Source organism: Zophobas morio, unplaced genomic scaffold, assembly GCF_036711695.1.
Source record: "Zophobas morio isolate AGI-343-1 ecotype UQ-CSIRO unplaced genomic scaffold, CSIRO_AGI_Zmor_V1 ptg000106l, whole genome shotgun sequence".
Lineage (NCBI taxonomy): Eukaryota > Metazoa > Arthropoda > Insecta > Coleoptera > Tenebrionidae > Zophobas > Zophobas morio.
This window is the reverse complement of record NW_026972211.1, coordinates 24,544-39,472: the sequence shown is the minus strand read 5'-3', so window position 1 is coordinate 39,472 and position 14,929 is coordinate 24,544. Positions and strand designations below refer to the sequence as shown.

At 35.4% G+C, this 14,929-nt stretch overlaps 3 protein-coding genes and 1 long non-coding RNA gene across 8 annotated transcripts; 1 reads left to right on the top strand and 3 right to left on the bottom strand.

The window, feature by feature from the left end:
• Positions 1 to 856: 856 nt before the first annotated feature.
• Positions 857 to 2,306, bottom strand: LOC135144539 (uncharacterized). Its single transcript, XR_010283193.1, has 5 exons — positions 2,169 to 2,306; positions 1,824 to 1,921; positions 1,697 to 1,741; positions 1,132 to 1,209; positions 857 to 968 (listed from the first exon to the last, which is right to left on the bottom strand). It is a non-coding gene; the product is annotated as an uncharacterized LOC135144539 (long non-coding RNA).
• Positions 2,307 to 3,545: 1,239 nt separating this feature from the next.
• On the bottom strand, positions 3,546 to 6,275 carry LOC135144531 (uncharacterized). Its single transcript, XM_064076559.1, has 16 exons — positions 6,224 to 6,275; positions 6,066 to 6,163; positions 5,895 to 5,984; positions 5,767 to 5,824; positions 5,603 to 5,715; positions 5,395 to 5,498; positions 5,223 to 5,329; positions 4,845 to 4,956; positions 4,739 to 4,792; positions 4,533 to 4,675; positions 4,392 to 4,482; positions 4,290 to 4,341; positions 4,081 to 4,225; positions 3,892 to 4,026; positions 3,740 to 3,833; positions 3,546 to 3,685 (listed from the first exon to the last, which is right to left on the bottom strand). Exons 8-16 carry the CDS (start codon positions 4,918 to 4,920, stop codon positions 3,564 to 3,566), a joined length of 912 nt encoding a protein of 303 aa, XP_063932629.1. The 5' UTR covers positions 4,921 to 4,956; positions 5,223 to 5,329; positions 5,395 to 5,498; positions 5,603 to 5,715; positions 5,767 to 5,824; positions 5,895 to 5,984; positions 6,066 to 6,163; positions 6,224 to 6,275; the 3' UTR covers positions 3,546 to 3,563.
• A 3,223-nt stretch (positions 6,276 to 9,498) lies between these two features.
• LOC135144516 (solute carrier family 25 member 36-like) lies at positions 9,499 to 11,291 on the top strand. Of its 3 annotated transcripts, XM_064076543.1 has the most exons (11): positions 9,499 to 9,579; positions 9,670 to 9,796; positions 9,865 to 9,981; positions 10,044 to 10,121; positions 10,213 to 10,323; positions 10,381 to 10,455; positions 10,504 to 10,566; positions 10,614 to 10,745; positions 10,804 to 10,868; positions 11,004 to 11,124; positions 11,179 to 11,291. In XM_064076543.1, exons 7-11 carry the CDS (start codon positions 10,515 to 10,517, stop codon positions 11,265 to 11,267), a joined length of 459 nt encoding a protein of 152 aa, XP_063932613.1. In that variant the 5' UTR covers positions 9,499 to 9,579; positions 9,670 to 9,796; positions 9,865 to 9,981; positions 10,044 to 10,121; positions 10,213 to 10,323; positions 10,381 to 10,455; positions 10,504 to 10,514; the 3' UTR covers positions 11,268 to 11,291. The 3 variants fall into 3 exon arrangements, with proteins under 3 accessions (XP_063932613.1, XP_063932612.1, XP_063932611.1); XM_064076542.1 differs by having other exon boundaries at positions 9,535 to 9,796; positions 10,213 to 10,320; XM_064076541.1 differs by having other exon boundaries at positions 9,535 to 9,796.
• Position 11,292: 1 nt separating this feature from the next.
• LOC135144514 (uncharacterized) lies at positions 11,293 to 14,215 on the bottom strand. 3 transcript variants are annotated; one of them, XM_064076539.1, is made up of 18 exons: positions 14,069 to 14,215; positions 13,733 to 13,816; positions 13,557 to 13,654; positions 13,414 to 13,504; positions 13,217 to 13,352; positions 13,060 to 13,170; positions 12,939 to 13,011; positions 12,803 to 12,886; positions 12,680 to 12,747; positions 12,551 to 12,624; positions 12,398 to 12,494; positions 12,206 to 12,343; positions 12,040 to 12,146; positions 11,892 to 11,981; positions 11,798 to 11,837; positions 11,669 to 11,742; positions 11,555 to 11,612; positions 11,378 to 11,502 (listed from the first exon to the last, which is right to left on the bottom strand). In XM_064076539.1, exons 1-18 carry the CDS (start codon positions 14,120 to 14,122, stop codon positions 11,420 to 11,422), a joined length of 1,560 nt encoding a protein of 519 aa, XP_063932609.1. In that variant the 5' UTR covers positions 14,123 to 14,215; the 3' UTR covers positions 11,378 to 11,419. The 3 variants fall into 3 exon arrangements, with proteins under 3 accessions (XP_063932610.1, XP_063932609.1, XP_063932608.1); XM_064076538.1 differs by having other exon boundaries at positions 12,939 to 13,170; XM_064076540.1 differs by lacking the exons at positions 13,733 to 13,816; positions 14,069 to 14,215 and having other exon boundaries at positions 11,293 to 11,502; positions 13,562 to 13,636.
• Positions 14,216 to 14,929: the final 714 nt, after the last annotated feature.

Genomic DNA, 14,929 nt, shown 5'->3' with positions numbered 1-14,929 from the left:
ACATTACTGAGTGCCTTACACGGTTGCCATAGCTAGTCTTCAAATGCTGATGAAAAAGCTAACATCACGAGGTTTCAGCTTAAGCCGGGGATGCCAAGCATGTCCGCATAAAGAAAAAGATACTGAATGCAAGCGCAGATTCGGCTTCGAAAAAGAGCATTTCTTTAAAGGGTTGTGATGCATGAGACTGTACAACCAGCTTTTTATATACTATTTCCTAAAATATTCTGAATAGATCAGGTTTGGGCTTCCGCATCTATAAAAAAAGTACCAAAGATATATCATACATAGAGAAATCCAACACGTGCAGACTGGTACATGAAAGAAATTTAGTTCACAGTATGTATATATTTTCATTAACTATCCCTGGTTTTCTACTCGCCACAGTAAGACCTCGAAAACCGTATAAAGAGCACAAAAAAGAGGGAGAGAAAAAAAAGAATACAGCTTCATTAAGTGCCTTATATATGTTCTTGCTATTAAATAGCTCTTATTAGCCTTAATTCTTCGTTGCTTACATATATACTAAGTCGTTTTTTCTTAAGGCGCCTATGCGCAACGCCCTTAAAGCTTGAAAGAGAAGGCGGCGTGGCAAGGTAACTTAAATTTCCTAGCACCTCAAACTGTGAGAATGTTAAAGGTCGCAGTAGATCTAAGACCCATATACATAAATGTCATAAACACTAATTATTTCAATTTGCCTTATCAAACAGTTGTCCTTTAAATACCTAAAAGCTCAGTAGAGATAGTAATAAAAAGAGTCGCTTTTTGTGAACTTTCAAAAATTATAAATAACTCAAAATAATTGAAATAAAGCTTTAAAAAATAATTATGAACTCGTTAAAGCATAAGTAATCAAACAAGTTGGTTTTCTCCAGGTGAGCTACTTTGCAATAATTTAGCTTCGGCCAGATCTGCAACAATATTATATTGGTTTTCTTTTTCTTTCAAAGTTTCCCACAACTTTTCTATGAGAAGTAAAGAGTAATAGTTAATATTCGTATCTACTTTTGAATAACAGCTCTTTCTAAATAATTTTGACCAATAAAAAAAAATAAACCTTCTTGAACACAATGATGGAAACGATCATAAAAAACATTTTAAAACTAAAAAAATTCCAAAAAGAATTACGTATATTCGTGCGCAAAAAATTCATCCGTCGTGTAAAATATAACTTTGCTTGCTCAAGATTTTTTTCCACGTAATAACCTCGATAAATAATGCTCAGCATAGTGGTAGCAACACATACTACTATACTAAACAAGGAACGTATAGAGCCTGTATAACTTTATATAAATATAATCAAAGAGATAAAACATTGTAGTAACTTAGAAATAGTTCGCATAAACTAATGAAAGGATACAAGGAGAGAGGGTGTAATAAGGAATCACTTATTTGACTTGACGATTTTTTTCCCTTATAAACAAACTGTTTCTTGATTATTATTAAACGCTTTTAACCCTTAAAAGTTTACAGACTGCTCAATAAATATAAATTTAGGTAGAAATTCAATTTTTTTAAATAATAACAGTAAAAATTTAATACTCATAATTCCGCAAAATATAGATTTAATAATAATATATGATAATAGAAAATCTTAATATTACTAGGATAGCTTAATATTAATAAAGAAAATGAGAGAACTACAATAGGTAAGTTGATATAAACTAAAAAAAAATTTAAGAGCTATTAATACCAGTACCAATGTCCACGAGAACTTTACTAGTATTTCTTAATGTGCCTAGTTTAAAAGAGAAGGTAAGCACAAAAACCAAAGTTGAAGTTATAACTAATACTAAAACTTTAAAATTGAAGTTTTCAACCTTTAACATACAAAGAAGAACTTAGAGGTATAAAAGACTGTTCAGTTTCTTTTTCTAAGTTAAAAACTTCCAGAGTGTCGTCAAAACTTTTTTTAAATCTATTGTAAATCCGCAAATATTTATTAAAATTAAACCTTGGTTTTAAGTAATTTACTTGCTATTCTCTCTACCTTTTTAAAGTACATAAAATAATAAAAACTAACACCCCCTTTCCCAAAATTCTTAAATGACATTAAACGTATACAGTAAACCCTAAGTGTTTATATCAATCTTTTAAATATATTTTAAAAAAAATAATAATTTTTTATAGGTTACGCCAGATATTAGTAGATAAAGAAACGATACCTCGATAAGGCAATTTCTAGCTGGTTCAATGATTGCCTACAGTAGGCCGCCTCCTCCTTTAAGGAGTGTTTTATCGTCAGAAGTTGGGAATAAGTTATATTTTTAATAAAAAGATCTTGCTGTGCCATCACACCGTTAGAATTGCTGACCACTGATCTTAGTAACCTTACAAATTATGCATGTCAACAAAAGCATATCGGCACGAGGGTTTCGGGTCGTTTGTTAACGGAAGTTTTTGTTCTTATCAAGTTTCTTATGAAAACTGTTTTTAATTTTAACAATATTACATTCTGTCATAGACTCGATTTTATGTAGAATGGAGTGTGAGAAGTTTTAAACGAAACTCTAAGGAAAAGTTAGAAAATGTGGCTTTGCATATACACACAGGTTGTTTTATAAACTTTCTCAGTTTATTGATTTTATGATTGTCCTCAGGTATATAAATAGTTATTTTTGTCAAAATTTAGTTTGAAGTTATGCATAAAGTAAGGTATTGGTAATAACCATTATTTAAATAAAGGACGCTTTACTAGGACGGTAAAAAAAAGTTGCCCTTTGGATAGCGTACAAGTTCTGCAAAAACTCTAATACGGTAGTACACTTCGCTTAACACAAAACCTTACTGACGTTATAATCACGCGCTTAGAACCTCTCAAATAGCGCACATGACTGCGAGGATAAAGGTTAAACTCTTAGCTCATTTTTGCTTAGATAAGAGCTGCGAATTGATATGTCCTCACTTTAGAAAGTATTAATTTTATACAAAGACGTGTCAGAGTAATAGAAAACGAAACAGTGTCCAAACATGGTAAATTTTTTAAGGATAATGAAGTGTGTGCTATCCGCCGTTAGTCCTTTCTTCTAACACAGCTCTAGTGTAGGTGCCGGTTTTTAAAGCCAGTTATCAACAAGGAATCTACTGTCACCAAAAAGATATAGATATTGCATATATGCTAAAGCAGCGCTAAGTTCTTTCGGAGGCAACTACTGCAACTTATTTGATATAAATAAATATTTTTAAAAGGACTTTTTCGACAGCTTTAATCGTTAAGCAGGATGCATATAAAGCTTTAAACTTATAAATATATTGAGCCAAAGTTAAAAAAAAATGCTCCGTACCTAATAAATAATATACTTAAAAACGCTCTGTAGTAAATAGAAAATTAGATGTGTTATACGGAATTGTGGATGTTTTTAAACTTTGAAAGGCTTAAAGAAATACTGCTGTAAAGGGGGGGGAGGGAAGTTTTTGTTTTGTCCAGTAAAGAGCAGAGGAAAACAAAGGCATGGCTACTAAGAAATAAGCTTTCATTAGCAATACAAATAGCATAGTTGTTGACGTAAGTGATTCTAAAGGGAGCTCCCATCTTATCTAAAGGAAGGGAAAGCAGACTTTTAATTAGATATTTTCCAAACACTAACATCCAATCTTTCCAAGTACTTAGCGGTGGGTCGGACGAAAAGTAGGTACAATAGAGATCCGCATATAATACATATCAGAGAAACATAGTAAAACCCTTAAAAAATAAAAGTATAAAACCACAGAACCATAGTAAAATAGGTACACAGACCTTCCTGTATTATAAGGCATACTCCCGGCGTCTGGTCGGAAGCAAAACTGTTCCGACAGGCAGCCTTTCCGAGTTCAGTTACACAATCCTGTCCCTAACATGGGCCGTGTGAGGTTTAGTAATTACAGTGAGATATGAAGAAGGCAACTTACTGTAGTGGAGCACTTCGCAATAGTGAAGTGGTCAACAAGTTTTAGCACGAAATACTTGGGCCATGTGCCACCAAAATTAGAGCAGGTGGCCAGCAGGGTTTGGTAGGAACCGCCAACTTTAGAGTCACTTATTCTCTGGAAAGCAAAAATAAATAAATGTACTTACAAATTAACGAAGAAATTAAACACCGCAAAAAAAGCTCCCTGGGAGACAAACATGGCCGTGGTGCCAAACGACGTTAGTAATGTTGCAGCAGTCACAAGAAGGAAGTAAGCCGGCGTAACTCGACCGTCAGGCGGGAATATGTAAACCACATACATGCAAACACCCCCCCTAAAAGTTGGAAAAAGGGGGTGGGATAGTGCAGTTGAACAATAATATGAACTGCATCAACTACATTATCAGTCGGAGAACAAGGGCGTACATCCAAGGCCGCGTAGGCCGGGTGCCTGTTGAACAATTCAGCCCGGTTTTATAATTAACAGAAGGTTGGGCTGACCTGTAGACCATTTGGCCACCAAATATCCTAAAACGAGCTGGCATGGAAAGTCGAGTAAGACGGTCAGCGCCATATCTTCTCGTTTAAAGCCCTTTATAAAGAATTAAGAAGGCTTACAGCTTTATATATTAATTAGACAACTTTTTCGATAAGCAAAAGAGGTGTTACAGCATCGTTTGCCATAAAGCCGATTTTTTGAACTAACAGAACAACCAGCAGAGCTAACATATGCTTCATTTTAATAACATCAAATAGAGTTTTGTAGGTATCCCAAATGGATAAGTCTTATGATACAACAACCAACGTGGATGTTTTAGGCGGGGAATAGCAAAAAAATAAAGTTTAACTTTCGGTAGCTTCATTTTTCTGGTATTCGTTCATAGAAGTTTCATTTACTGAAACTAGAACAAGAAATCATTTTAGTTGCTCACGTAAAGGAGAATAAACTAATACGTGTATAACTGTCCTCTCGCACAAATATTACAAGCCACAGACTAAATAAAAGGTAAGTTACTCCCCAGAACTTCATATAGCCGCCAAGTGTTAGTAGTTCTTTAGTTGCTGTCTGAACAAGTAGTAAGTTTAAATAAAATAGTCGGTGTACGGGTAGTTTTTAACAAAGTTGATAATTAGCAGAGATTAGTACAAATTAAAAATAAAGAAAAAAGCTGTAGAAATTGTGCGCGACTCCTATAACAAGTCTTCCTAAAAAGCTAACTAAAGACGCGTAAAAATACTAGAGAACTACTACTTAAAGGCTCATTGTTACACCATCAGTTAGTCTACTGCAATAAGAAATAATGTTGAGTCGCCGCTGTTAATATAAATTACGCTGCCCCAGAAGTACTGAACTACAGACGGTAGATAACGAGAGCAGAACTCAGAGGAATTGAGAGCAAGAAAGACGGTGAAGGAGAGAAAATATCCTACATTGATGCCTTAAATATATGGCAAAATAAATATTATACAAGCAAAAGAAGGTGAGCATATGTAGTAGATATACCGATTGTCTGGCAAGTCGAGGCAAGTTCGCAACGATCGGCTGGAAGTAGTTCAAGAGCCCAGCCGTCTACGGCAATATCTTGAGTGGCCGCACAAAAAATCAATCTCAAAGAATACATAAAAGGTAATAATAACTATCCGAAATGGGTCTGCTGATACCTTAACAATATAAATTATGAAGTAAAGAACAAAAAAGGAATTTCACCTACAAGAAAAAATAAAAGGTAAGTTGCTTTACATCAATATACTCAACTTTTAATAATTGGTTTATCTGAGTGCCAATAAAATAGAATAATAGACCGGAAAGTACTTGCGAAGGGACCTAAAAAGAAACCAGCTAAGCAAGAAAAAAATCTCTAACTCTTTAAAATACAATCCAAGTTTTTCTTCTTCCAAATCTTTTTGAATACCAAGAGTCAACAATAGGAGACCTTAAAAAACACAATACAATTTATATAAACCTATCTCCCTTAGCTTCAAGGATATAATACAATAGCTTACCAAAATAATTTTAGGCTGTAGGGATAAGAAGAAATTGAAAAATAACCAAGGTCAGTGTAGCTTAATTTTCTTTTTAGTAAAAAAGGAACACTATTGTGTTATTAAAATTAACTAACTAAATAGTAGCCGTAAGGAATATACATGTTTATATTAAATAAAACTTCAATTTACCTCCCGAACGACAATCCAACAGGAACTCCTTGTAAGCAATACAGAATAACTAAAACAAGACATTTTACTTTAACGTTTATACACAGCGGGTCCTTTTTCTTACTCAAAAAATTATGCGATCTTTGTTTACTAATACTAAGAAAATCTCCACTAAATACCTCCTTATAAGTTCCTATTTGTTCGGCAGCACAAATAGAAGCTCTACGAAACATCTACCCTTCACCACCAAAAGAAAGTGAGCAGAGCGCGTGGTCGATCAAGGCTTTTAAAGCTTCGTTGGCGCAAAATTTTATATCCGCCCAGTAAGGGTTTAACAAAATTGTTAACTGCCAGTGTGAGCCATGTTATCTTTTATTTTAAATAGCTTGTAGATCTCTACTATCTATTATAGAATGTTTTACTAAAGCTTTTTAGCTTTTCCTTTATATTAAAGGGTTCCAGATGTTTAACTTTAATTAGTTCTGCTGCCTAACAAAAAAGTTGGTAAGTGACTGAAAGTAAACATAATTAAGGGAGTGCTTATTCCGTATCCAAAATTTATTGAAATAAATATAGAGGGATGAGCAACATAATAATCGTATTAAAACCTTTTTAAATATATTATATTATTATATTATATAAGCTATCCACTCCTCGCTGTGTTAAGACGTGATACCTTTATTACAGGATTGAGGCTATCAGTTTAAGTAAAAAAAATAAAATTATGACCTATGAAATTAATGCTAAACCGCTCATGACTCATATACCTTTTGAGACCCAAAGGGCAATGCTTTAAAGGAATTTTCAAAAAAAAAGTCTTAACCGATTTTAAAGTTTTCGTAGTATGTCCCTACTGCCTTCCCGTGCAAAAGTTTTATTTAAGTAACTCACAAGCGTTATTGTGAAACCAGCAAGCTTTGGCGATCTCTCAACGAGATACAACATGTTCTGTAATAACTACGTGGAGGCGTTGTAATGAAAACATATGTGCAAATAGCAATATAAAGTCTAGTAGTTCACAGGTGTTCATAATCTGATTCTAAGTACATAATTTTTCAAATAATTTGCTTTATTTTGAAAAAAATGGTTATTAGAATAATAAATTCTATGAACGAGATATCATACGTTTGATAAAACTTTCTGAGAACATACCAAGTAACGATAAGATCGAGAATTTTCAAGAGTAAGATTCTAACGTGAAAGACGGTTTTAATTGCGGGGAAGTTTGATTAAGTAACCATTTAACCGACACTGATAAAGTATTTTTTATCTCGACTAAGCCCATCTCCTTCAAGGTTAACAGGTATTAGCTTGAACCAGTCGCTCTTGAAAACTCTTTTCTAAATAGTGTCTTTCTCATTGTTTTAATTCAAATCTCTATAGTACCCCTAATCTGTACAGGTAGTATTACCCTTCTTGTTTCAACCTAGGGCGGTCATACAAAATGCTATTAGCAAGGATGTATACTGCTTAGTGTTAACAGACTAGATGTATTATCTAACCTCTGGCCCTGGTACTTACTACTTCCGTGACTTAAGTGATGATAATGTTCCAGATCAACAGGAGGAATCGGATCAAAGTCTTTATTTCAACAAGGACTTGACGCAATGGCGCAAATTTGTCACTTCGCGTAATATTAGAATGCGGTATAAAATACCTTTTCGACTTCTTCCCTAGTACAATCCGAGAAGACAAAAACGGGTGTGCTCCCAGACTTTTAGAATCTTTTGTTAAAGATTATTAGAGATTTAATTATACTATATACAAATTTGTGCATAGAGAAGATTTTTATAGTTATAATGGCAAAGGCAATGCCCGACCTACTTCTAACAAAAAAATAAAAGCTTTTTAGGCCTTCGTTCTACGCAGGAACAGAAAAGGGTTTAATAAAAAAGAATATCAAACTTATGGGTCAATTGGCATGGGTATTAAATCTTTTTTAGCAATCGCGACAAAAAGGAGGTTTAGATTTTCTTTGAAAACCATCACATTTGACAATATCGATACAAGGGCAAAGAAAAGGTGAAGATAAACTAGCGGCTACCCTAAAGGTTTCTAAATTTTGATTAGAATGGTAAACTTCATTACTTTATAGGAGAACACATGAAGCTATGGGTTTCGAATTATATATACATAAATCCGACAGATATGGGGTAAGTATTTTTTCTGTTGCCAATACTAGCCAAATAAAAGAGGACTTCCTAATATTTTAAAACAAGTAAAAGGGTTTGTGGTAGCCACAAGACAGCTTTGTCACAGTTGCCTAAAAAAAATTATGGTACCTTCTTTTCATCAGAAGTAAAGGTCAAATTGATGAATCTACAGGAGCCCCATAAAAGCCTCTAATTATCTTGCGTAGCCCAGGCGTGTAATATTTTAAAATAAACTAGAAAAGGATAGAACAGATAAGAAATGAACAACGAATGATGGATAATACCCAACCATAAAGAGCATAAAAAACAAACTCAGGACCCTTCTGACTTTCAAGGGCAACGTACAAATTATTTAGCGTTCTTAAGTGCGTAAAAAGGTAGCGAGTACCTTTTTGTACCTAACCTTTATGTCCTAGTTTGGAGGCCATAGTTAAATTATATTAAGCGAGAGAGACATAAAAGATATATACATAAATACATTGTATAAATATTTTAGTTATAAAAAAAAGTAATAAAAACTATTGAAGCCAACTTCAACTTAAAAATAACACCCACCTACAATTCCCCTTAAAGGTAAAAGGGTGCGCATACTCGCAGAAGCCAGATAGAAATGAATAGATAGGCACGTGCTCTGGTTTACGTTCTAAAAAGGATCATAAAAATAGGAAAGCTATTTAACGTTACGGATTAGTTATGGCCAAGTTTTTTAATCTCTTATTTCTGTCAAAATGAAATTCTTAAACAGTTTATTTTTAACCCTAACTCGTGAAACGGCTCCTTACTACTCTAGATAAGAGGTTAACTTTGACAGTGGCAAGAGAATAAGACCAAAATGGTTGGCCACTCGCTTTTTATCTTTTTCTAATGGCTTCTGCTCACCAACTCGATCGCAAAAGGCTTAGTTGTGTTTTGGATGGCAATGGGCGGTACAGACCGGTGATGGTTTAAGGAAGCGTAACAGTTCTTATCTTGATTTTATTGGCGGAAACTACTTAAGTTCCAGTAGCCGCATTGATCTGTAAATACTTAACTAAGGTCATTACAAAAATAAAGAAGGAAAAAGCGGGTAAAAATATGCCTTTACTTTTTATACTAGCAAATATGTAAGTAACTCGATAGCCAGGAATTAAAGTTGTCACCTGTAACCCGGTATCAGAGGCATTAATAATACAAGGCACACGGACAATGCCATCACGTGCTCCAAACAGCGTGCACGTTACGTGCAGTAAGCACCTAAAATAAAGTTTTTGCGTTTAAATATATAAGCAGGGGAGGCTCTCCTTCCGTGTAGATGTTGCGGTAATTATTTAAGAGTTCTTTGTATCAACCTATTCGGTGGTATCTTTTTACCTTGGCAAAGTTACAATTTTGAGTTGTCTAATGTACTTTAGTTGGTCTTTTTTTACAATAATAGTGTTAGTTTTATAGGAAAAGCATATTTTTTTTTAGAGATTTATAGGTTTTTTATCAAGGCTAAAAGAGTGTAGATTATTTAATGGAAACCTTTAAAGTCACTGGTTCGCGAATATTAGACACAACCCCGTTTGAAACAGTTGAACATAGAAAATTGCCTGCTTTTTTACATCTTCTCGCAGGAGGGTTAGTAAAGCTTGAAATTTTATTAATTTTTTATGTGATGTTATTACGCTATTTTATATAATTAAAAGCACTGGAGGTATGCTCGGAGCTATTTGCACGTCCCCCATCGAGGTAGTGAAGGTCAGACTGCAATCCAATCGTTTGGGCCCCTCTATGCGACACAGAGACCTATTTTCTATATTGAAGTAAAAACAATTGTAACCCACTTAAATATTTTTTACAGTAAGATTTATTTTTTATTGTCCAGGTCAATTTATGAGAAAGAAGGGGTGACTGCCTTATGGAAAGGGACTATGACAACACTTGTGGGAGTGATACCTTCTAAGTAACATTTGCTTTTCTTTGATCGTTCTTTCTTGCTAGTACGCCTAAAGTTTACTATTTTCGAAAATTGGTAGTAACTCCTTGTTTTTTAGAGCTATCTATTTTTTTGTATATCACGAGGGGAAAGAGTACTTAAAGCAATACAACTTTGGGAAGGAGTCTTCTTTAATTCACGTTACCTCCGCTTTTTTTTCGGGAAAGTAGTTCAATATTTTTTAAAAGTTACAGTTTACTGTTAAATTTACATTTTTTTTATATAGCCTCAGCAACAGCAACAATTACTAATCCGTTGTGGGTAATTAAAACTAAAATTCAGCTGAACGACTCCGTCGTGGGTAACTCGTGGTTTCCCTTTTATCGATTAAGATTAAAATTTATTAAAGGGAGTCATACAATGACGTGGCCCTCAGTGTCTAGAAACATTTACAAAGAGCGTGGCTTAAAGGGTTCGCCATTATAGTTTTTCTAACACTATTTGTTGATCCCTGTGAAGGCTTCTTCAGTGGTCTCTCGGCATCTTATTACGGTGCCTCCGAGACAGCCACACATTTTATAATTTATGAAAAACTAAAGCAGGAACTTAAAGGAACATGTACATATACCCTTGGCGCCATGAGCTTTCTAGGTACTTTAAGAAACTTTTTTGATCTTAAAAAGTCATATGACGCCTAATCTTTTGCCAGCGGAGAGTTTCCTCTCGGCGACTTTAGCCAAAGTAGTAGCTTGCTCCATCGCCTACCCGCACGAAGTAAGTTCTCTTTATTGGGCACGTTTTTATGTGTTTTCCTCCTTCACTGTGCAAAATGTACGGTTTAGTATTATTACGACCTATCTCTTGTCGAAAGGGGAGGAATTTAAAATTTTAACTGCTCCCCACTTACAGGTTATCAGGACCCGAATGCGAGAAACACCTTGTAGTTCGCATAGTCTTATTAGCTATCAGTCTTTCTGGCCTTCCTACTTCAGCATACTTAAGTACGAGGGGGTAACTGGCCTGTATCGAGGTGGTCAAGATGTTTTATCTTCTTGCTTTGTGCTACCTTACTGTATTTTGTTAGGTTATGCAGCCCACTTAGCGCGGGTCTTACCGAATTCCGCTGTCGTCTTTATAACGTATGAAGCGATTGTCCATTGCTTTAATAGTTGAACGCGCCGGTGTATTTATTAGTGATACTAAGCAATAATGGAAGATGGATAGCACAACGGCTCGTGCAATCATGTGTTTAAGCCGGTTGACTATATTAAAGTAGCCTATTAACACGATAAAAGGCCTATAATAATAGAGGCTGCAGTTTTAAGTTAACGTTCAACGTAATTCGCCAATGGATCTTCAGATCTCTTCTTTGAAAGTAAATACGCCTCCTTTTCGGCTTCTGTGGGTTCTATGAAAAAATGGGCGGCGGAAACCCACAGAACAGGGGGGTTAATAGTTACCAGATAAGTGAGTCCACGAAGAAAATTCCCCACGGTCCACTTCTTCTTTCGCATTTTCCTTAAAAAACGTAACTAAAGAGATAAGTCTAACTTGCTGCACATCAAATTGCAAACCTTCCTCGATTTTTTTAAAACATTCTTGACTTCCCTGCTAAAATCTTCGTTGAAAGTTTTTTCACGTTTATTAGCTACGAAAAATAGATTTTCAGGCCAAAAGCTGCCTTAATGTAGTCAGTTCCGAACCTTTTTTGCTTTTAGTAAATTCCATTTTTTCACGGTGTTCCTACAATAATATATTGTTATTTCGTTAAGAGTGTAGACTAGATAATTTGCTTACCTCTAAAAGAGACTTTTTAGCCTGAGCATTTTTGGCCTCCAGCTCGCTTTTTTTAAAATTAACTTCATTCGACTTGGACCGAATGCCAATCTGTCTTATTACAATATTTGCGGGGCCCCCATGAGAAGTCCTGCAAAGCGTAAGGGACCTGTCCGAGGCAGTACGAGTTGTACACCGTCGAATGGCAGCACGCGTATCCCCAGCACCCTTCCTCCCAATATGATCCCCATATTTCCCGGTGATTTTTATGATGAACTAGAAGGCAGGGAAACAAGGTAAGTCAAGTGCCAGAGATGGAGGAGGGTCCGCCGTACTGTCTTCAGGGTAGTGCGATTTCGGAACAACCTTCTCAACACCTTTTATGACTCGACCAGAGCGGTCGTATTCAACGTACTGCTCCGTTTGGCCCAGCAGTAACTCCATTGGGGGCGTCTCCAGATGCTCCTGCCCACCTATAGCAGCTGTAGTATTGTGCACGTGAAACACTAGAAAGAAGGAGCTCAAACCGTATCGCGCAAGAATGTCTTCTTTAGTCGCGGAAGACTGTATTTCTGCTTCTTTTAAATATGCTTTACGCATAATTTCCGTTTTAGTTGGGTTCGCCTAATTATAAAAACGGAAAATCTAAAAGTTGAAAGCAAACAAGTGGTAAGCCCAACTTGGAGAGACAAATGCTCAGATTCCTTAGCATTCCAAGCATAAACTTGAGTCTGCAAGACTTCAAGGGATTCACCTGGTGCAAAAATACAGTGAATAGACCAGCGAGTCGAGCAAAAAAGGAGGCGCACCAGTCGTCCTCATAAAGTTTTCGGTAACATAATTAGGGTCGCCTCCTTCCTTACCAGCAAACGGGTTCCTAAAATGAAAATGAAATTCAAAGAAACGAGAAAGCGGCTAAAACGACCACTTACCCGCGCATAGAGCGGGTCTTCGGATCATAATAAGCAGAGTTTACGTCATGATTTAGTAAAAACTTGGCTGTGTGTTCGCGGATACTTTAATAACAGTAGTGCCAAAAAGTAGTATATAAATAATGAGAAAGGCTACCGTAAATTTCGAACGGTAATACGTTTTTTAGCGTCAAACTGCTGTCCTGGCATGGGTGCACTCTCCGCATAACCTGAATGTACTAGTAATATAGCGCGGAAATAGGTACTACTAAAACAACCTTTTAGTTCATCTTCCCGTTCATTAGTCATTTCACTTTTAACTTTTTCCTCTTTCATTTTCAAACGTAATTCTTCCAATTTTTCAAACTCCTTTAAAACCTTTTGGTAATCTTGAAAAAAATTAATAAAAAAACGGTTGAGGTTTTTACAAAAAACCTGACGCATCATATCCATTCCAAGCATCCCTCTTCGCTGCGTAGTTTAAGTTTTTTAAATCTATAACGACTTCGTCTTCTTGCAAATCCTCATTGGTCCATTTTGCTCCCAACTTGCGGGGGCGCTCGGTGCATTCCTTTTAAACTTAAAAAGTTAAAAGCCAACACAGTCTCTTTAAAATCGATGAACAAAATAACTTTTTTATTATGAGTCATAGCCCCACAGTTCTCACAAGCACCTTTCCGAAATCTGACGGGAGGCGGCCCTGTTTTTACGCCTCGTTCGTACCTTAAAGAAATTATTTGATAGAGACAGTAAAAAGATCTGTTTGAAAACATACCATACGTTCAAATCCAAAGAAGGTTTCTCCTTTTTAAATTTTTGGTGCTGCAAGCCTGGGTGGCCCTGATTAAGGTACCAGGGCGCCTGAGCAATGTACTACAGACATAATAATAATAAAAATTAAAGTCAATATACACGTTACTAAAACCAAAAAATAAGTTTAGCTTGTAGTACCTGTGGTATATGTGGATTGATCATGTTACCCTCAATATCTAGGGCAGGAGCCGCAGTACCAGCTTTCCTAGCATTTTCAAGTTCCTTTCGTAAAACAATGTTAATAGTAATCTATTCAATCTGAAACTAACAACAATGAATTTGCATAAATAAACTTGTGTTAACACCTGAATTCAAGTAAAAGTTTAAGTTTTTACAACTTCTTTTAGAAAATAAAAAATTTAACTACCGAGTTAAGTAGATTAAATACATATCGATTAATATTGTCAAAAAAAAATTACGAGTTATAAAACAAAAAAAACCTTCCCTAGTATAAAAAGAATAATATAAACAAACCTGTCTCCTCTTATATTCTTCCCTGGATAACTTGGCTCCTGTTGACGAGGCCATGCTAAAAAAATCTAAATATTAACGTTTACTACTCTAGTGGGTCACTGTTCTAAATCCCGCTACTTATAAGAAATGTGTTTTTTCAGCGAGAGTAGCTACCACCTCACTTTTCTACAAAATAAAACCGATTTAATAAAATTTGCCTAAAAGCAATAAATAGGTATCTTTTTGGCAATGAATGAAACACGTGGAGAGCCTTTTTAACTTCCCACTATTATTTGCCTTTCAATCCTCATTGTTGTTTTGGTGCAGCAAAATGTATACCGATTGTCAATGCCTCACTAGGAGACCGAGAAATACTCAATAACCAACTGAGCAATCTCACCTGCTTACACGGAAAAAATTGTATTATAACAATTAGCCATAGACACGTAGGCGCTGAATTCTACGTAGTCTAAGGACGAAAGTCCAAGGATATTAGAACGGGCAATACGCTAGTATTTTAACAAGAACGGTAGCCGATTACGCCCAGATAGGCCACTCCTCACAAAAAGATTCTTTTAAAAAATGTAAGACCTTCCTGAGTAAAGCCAGCGTTGTAAGTTGCTTTGTAGAATTCAAAGGGACAGGTTTGGCATTTATATCGAAAATCACTTTTATAAGTTTATTTTTTTTTTTTCATTTTATTATAATAGAACAAGATAGCTAGTTAGCACTTCTAGGTTGTCATTTAGTCAGCTTTTTTTACTAAAATAAACTCTTTATGTTTTTACGTCTAAATTTTCTTTAACTTCAAAGGATTTTTCCGGGGTTGGTGCTAAAATAGTACCCTCTTTTAATACAATAAAAGCGGAGAAAGCGAGTTGT

Coding starts and splice junctions, on each gene's coding strand:
- LOC135144516 (XM_064076543.1), top strand. CDS start 10,515: ATGACGTGGCCCTCAGTGTCTAGAAACATTTACAAAGAGCGTGGCTTA. Junction 10,746..10,803: donor TGGCGCCATGAGCTTTCTAG/GTACTTTAAGAA, acceptor ATCTTTTGCCAG/CGGAGAGTTTCCTCTCGGCG. Junction 11,125..11,178: donor GGTAACTGGCCTGTATCGAG/GTGGTCAAGATG, acceptor GTATTTTGTTAG/GTTATGCAGCCCACTTAGCG.
- LOC135144531 (XM_064076559.1), bottom strand. CDS start 4,920: ATGAAGTTCTGGGGAGTAACTTACCTTTTATTTAGTCTGTGGCTTGTA. Junction 4,793..4,844: donor GCGAGAGGACAGTTATACAC/GTATTAGTTTAT, acceptor TTCTTGTTCTAG/TTTCAGTAAATGAAACTTCT. Junction 3,834..3,891: donor TTGCGAAGTGCTCCACTACA/GTAAGTTGCCTT, acceptor GGCCCATGTTAG/GGACAGGATTGTGTAACTGA.
- LOC135144514 (XM_064076538.1), bottom strand. CDS start 14,122: ATGGCCTCGTCAACAGGAGCCAAGTTATCCAGGGAAGAATATAAGAGG. Junction 13,817..14,068: donor AAGAATATAAGAGGAGACAG/GTTTGTTTATAT, acceptor GTTTTACGAAAG/GAACTTGAAAATGCTAGGAA. Junction 11,503..11,554: donor TTCGTGGACTCACTTATCTG/GTAACTATTAAC, acceptor ATTTTTTCATAG/AACCCACAGAAGCCGAAAAG.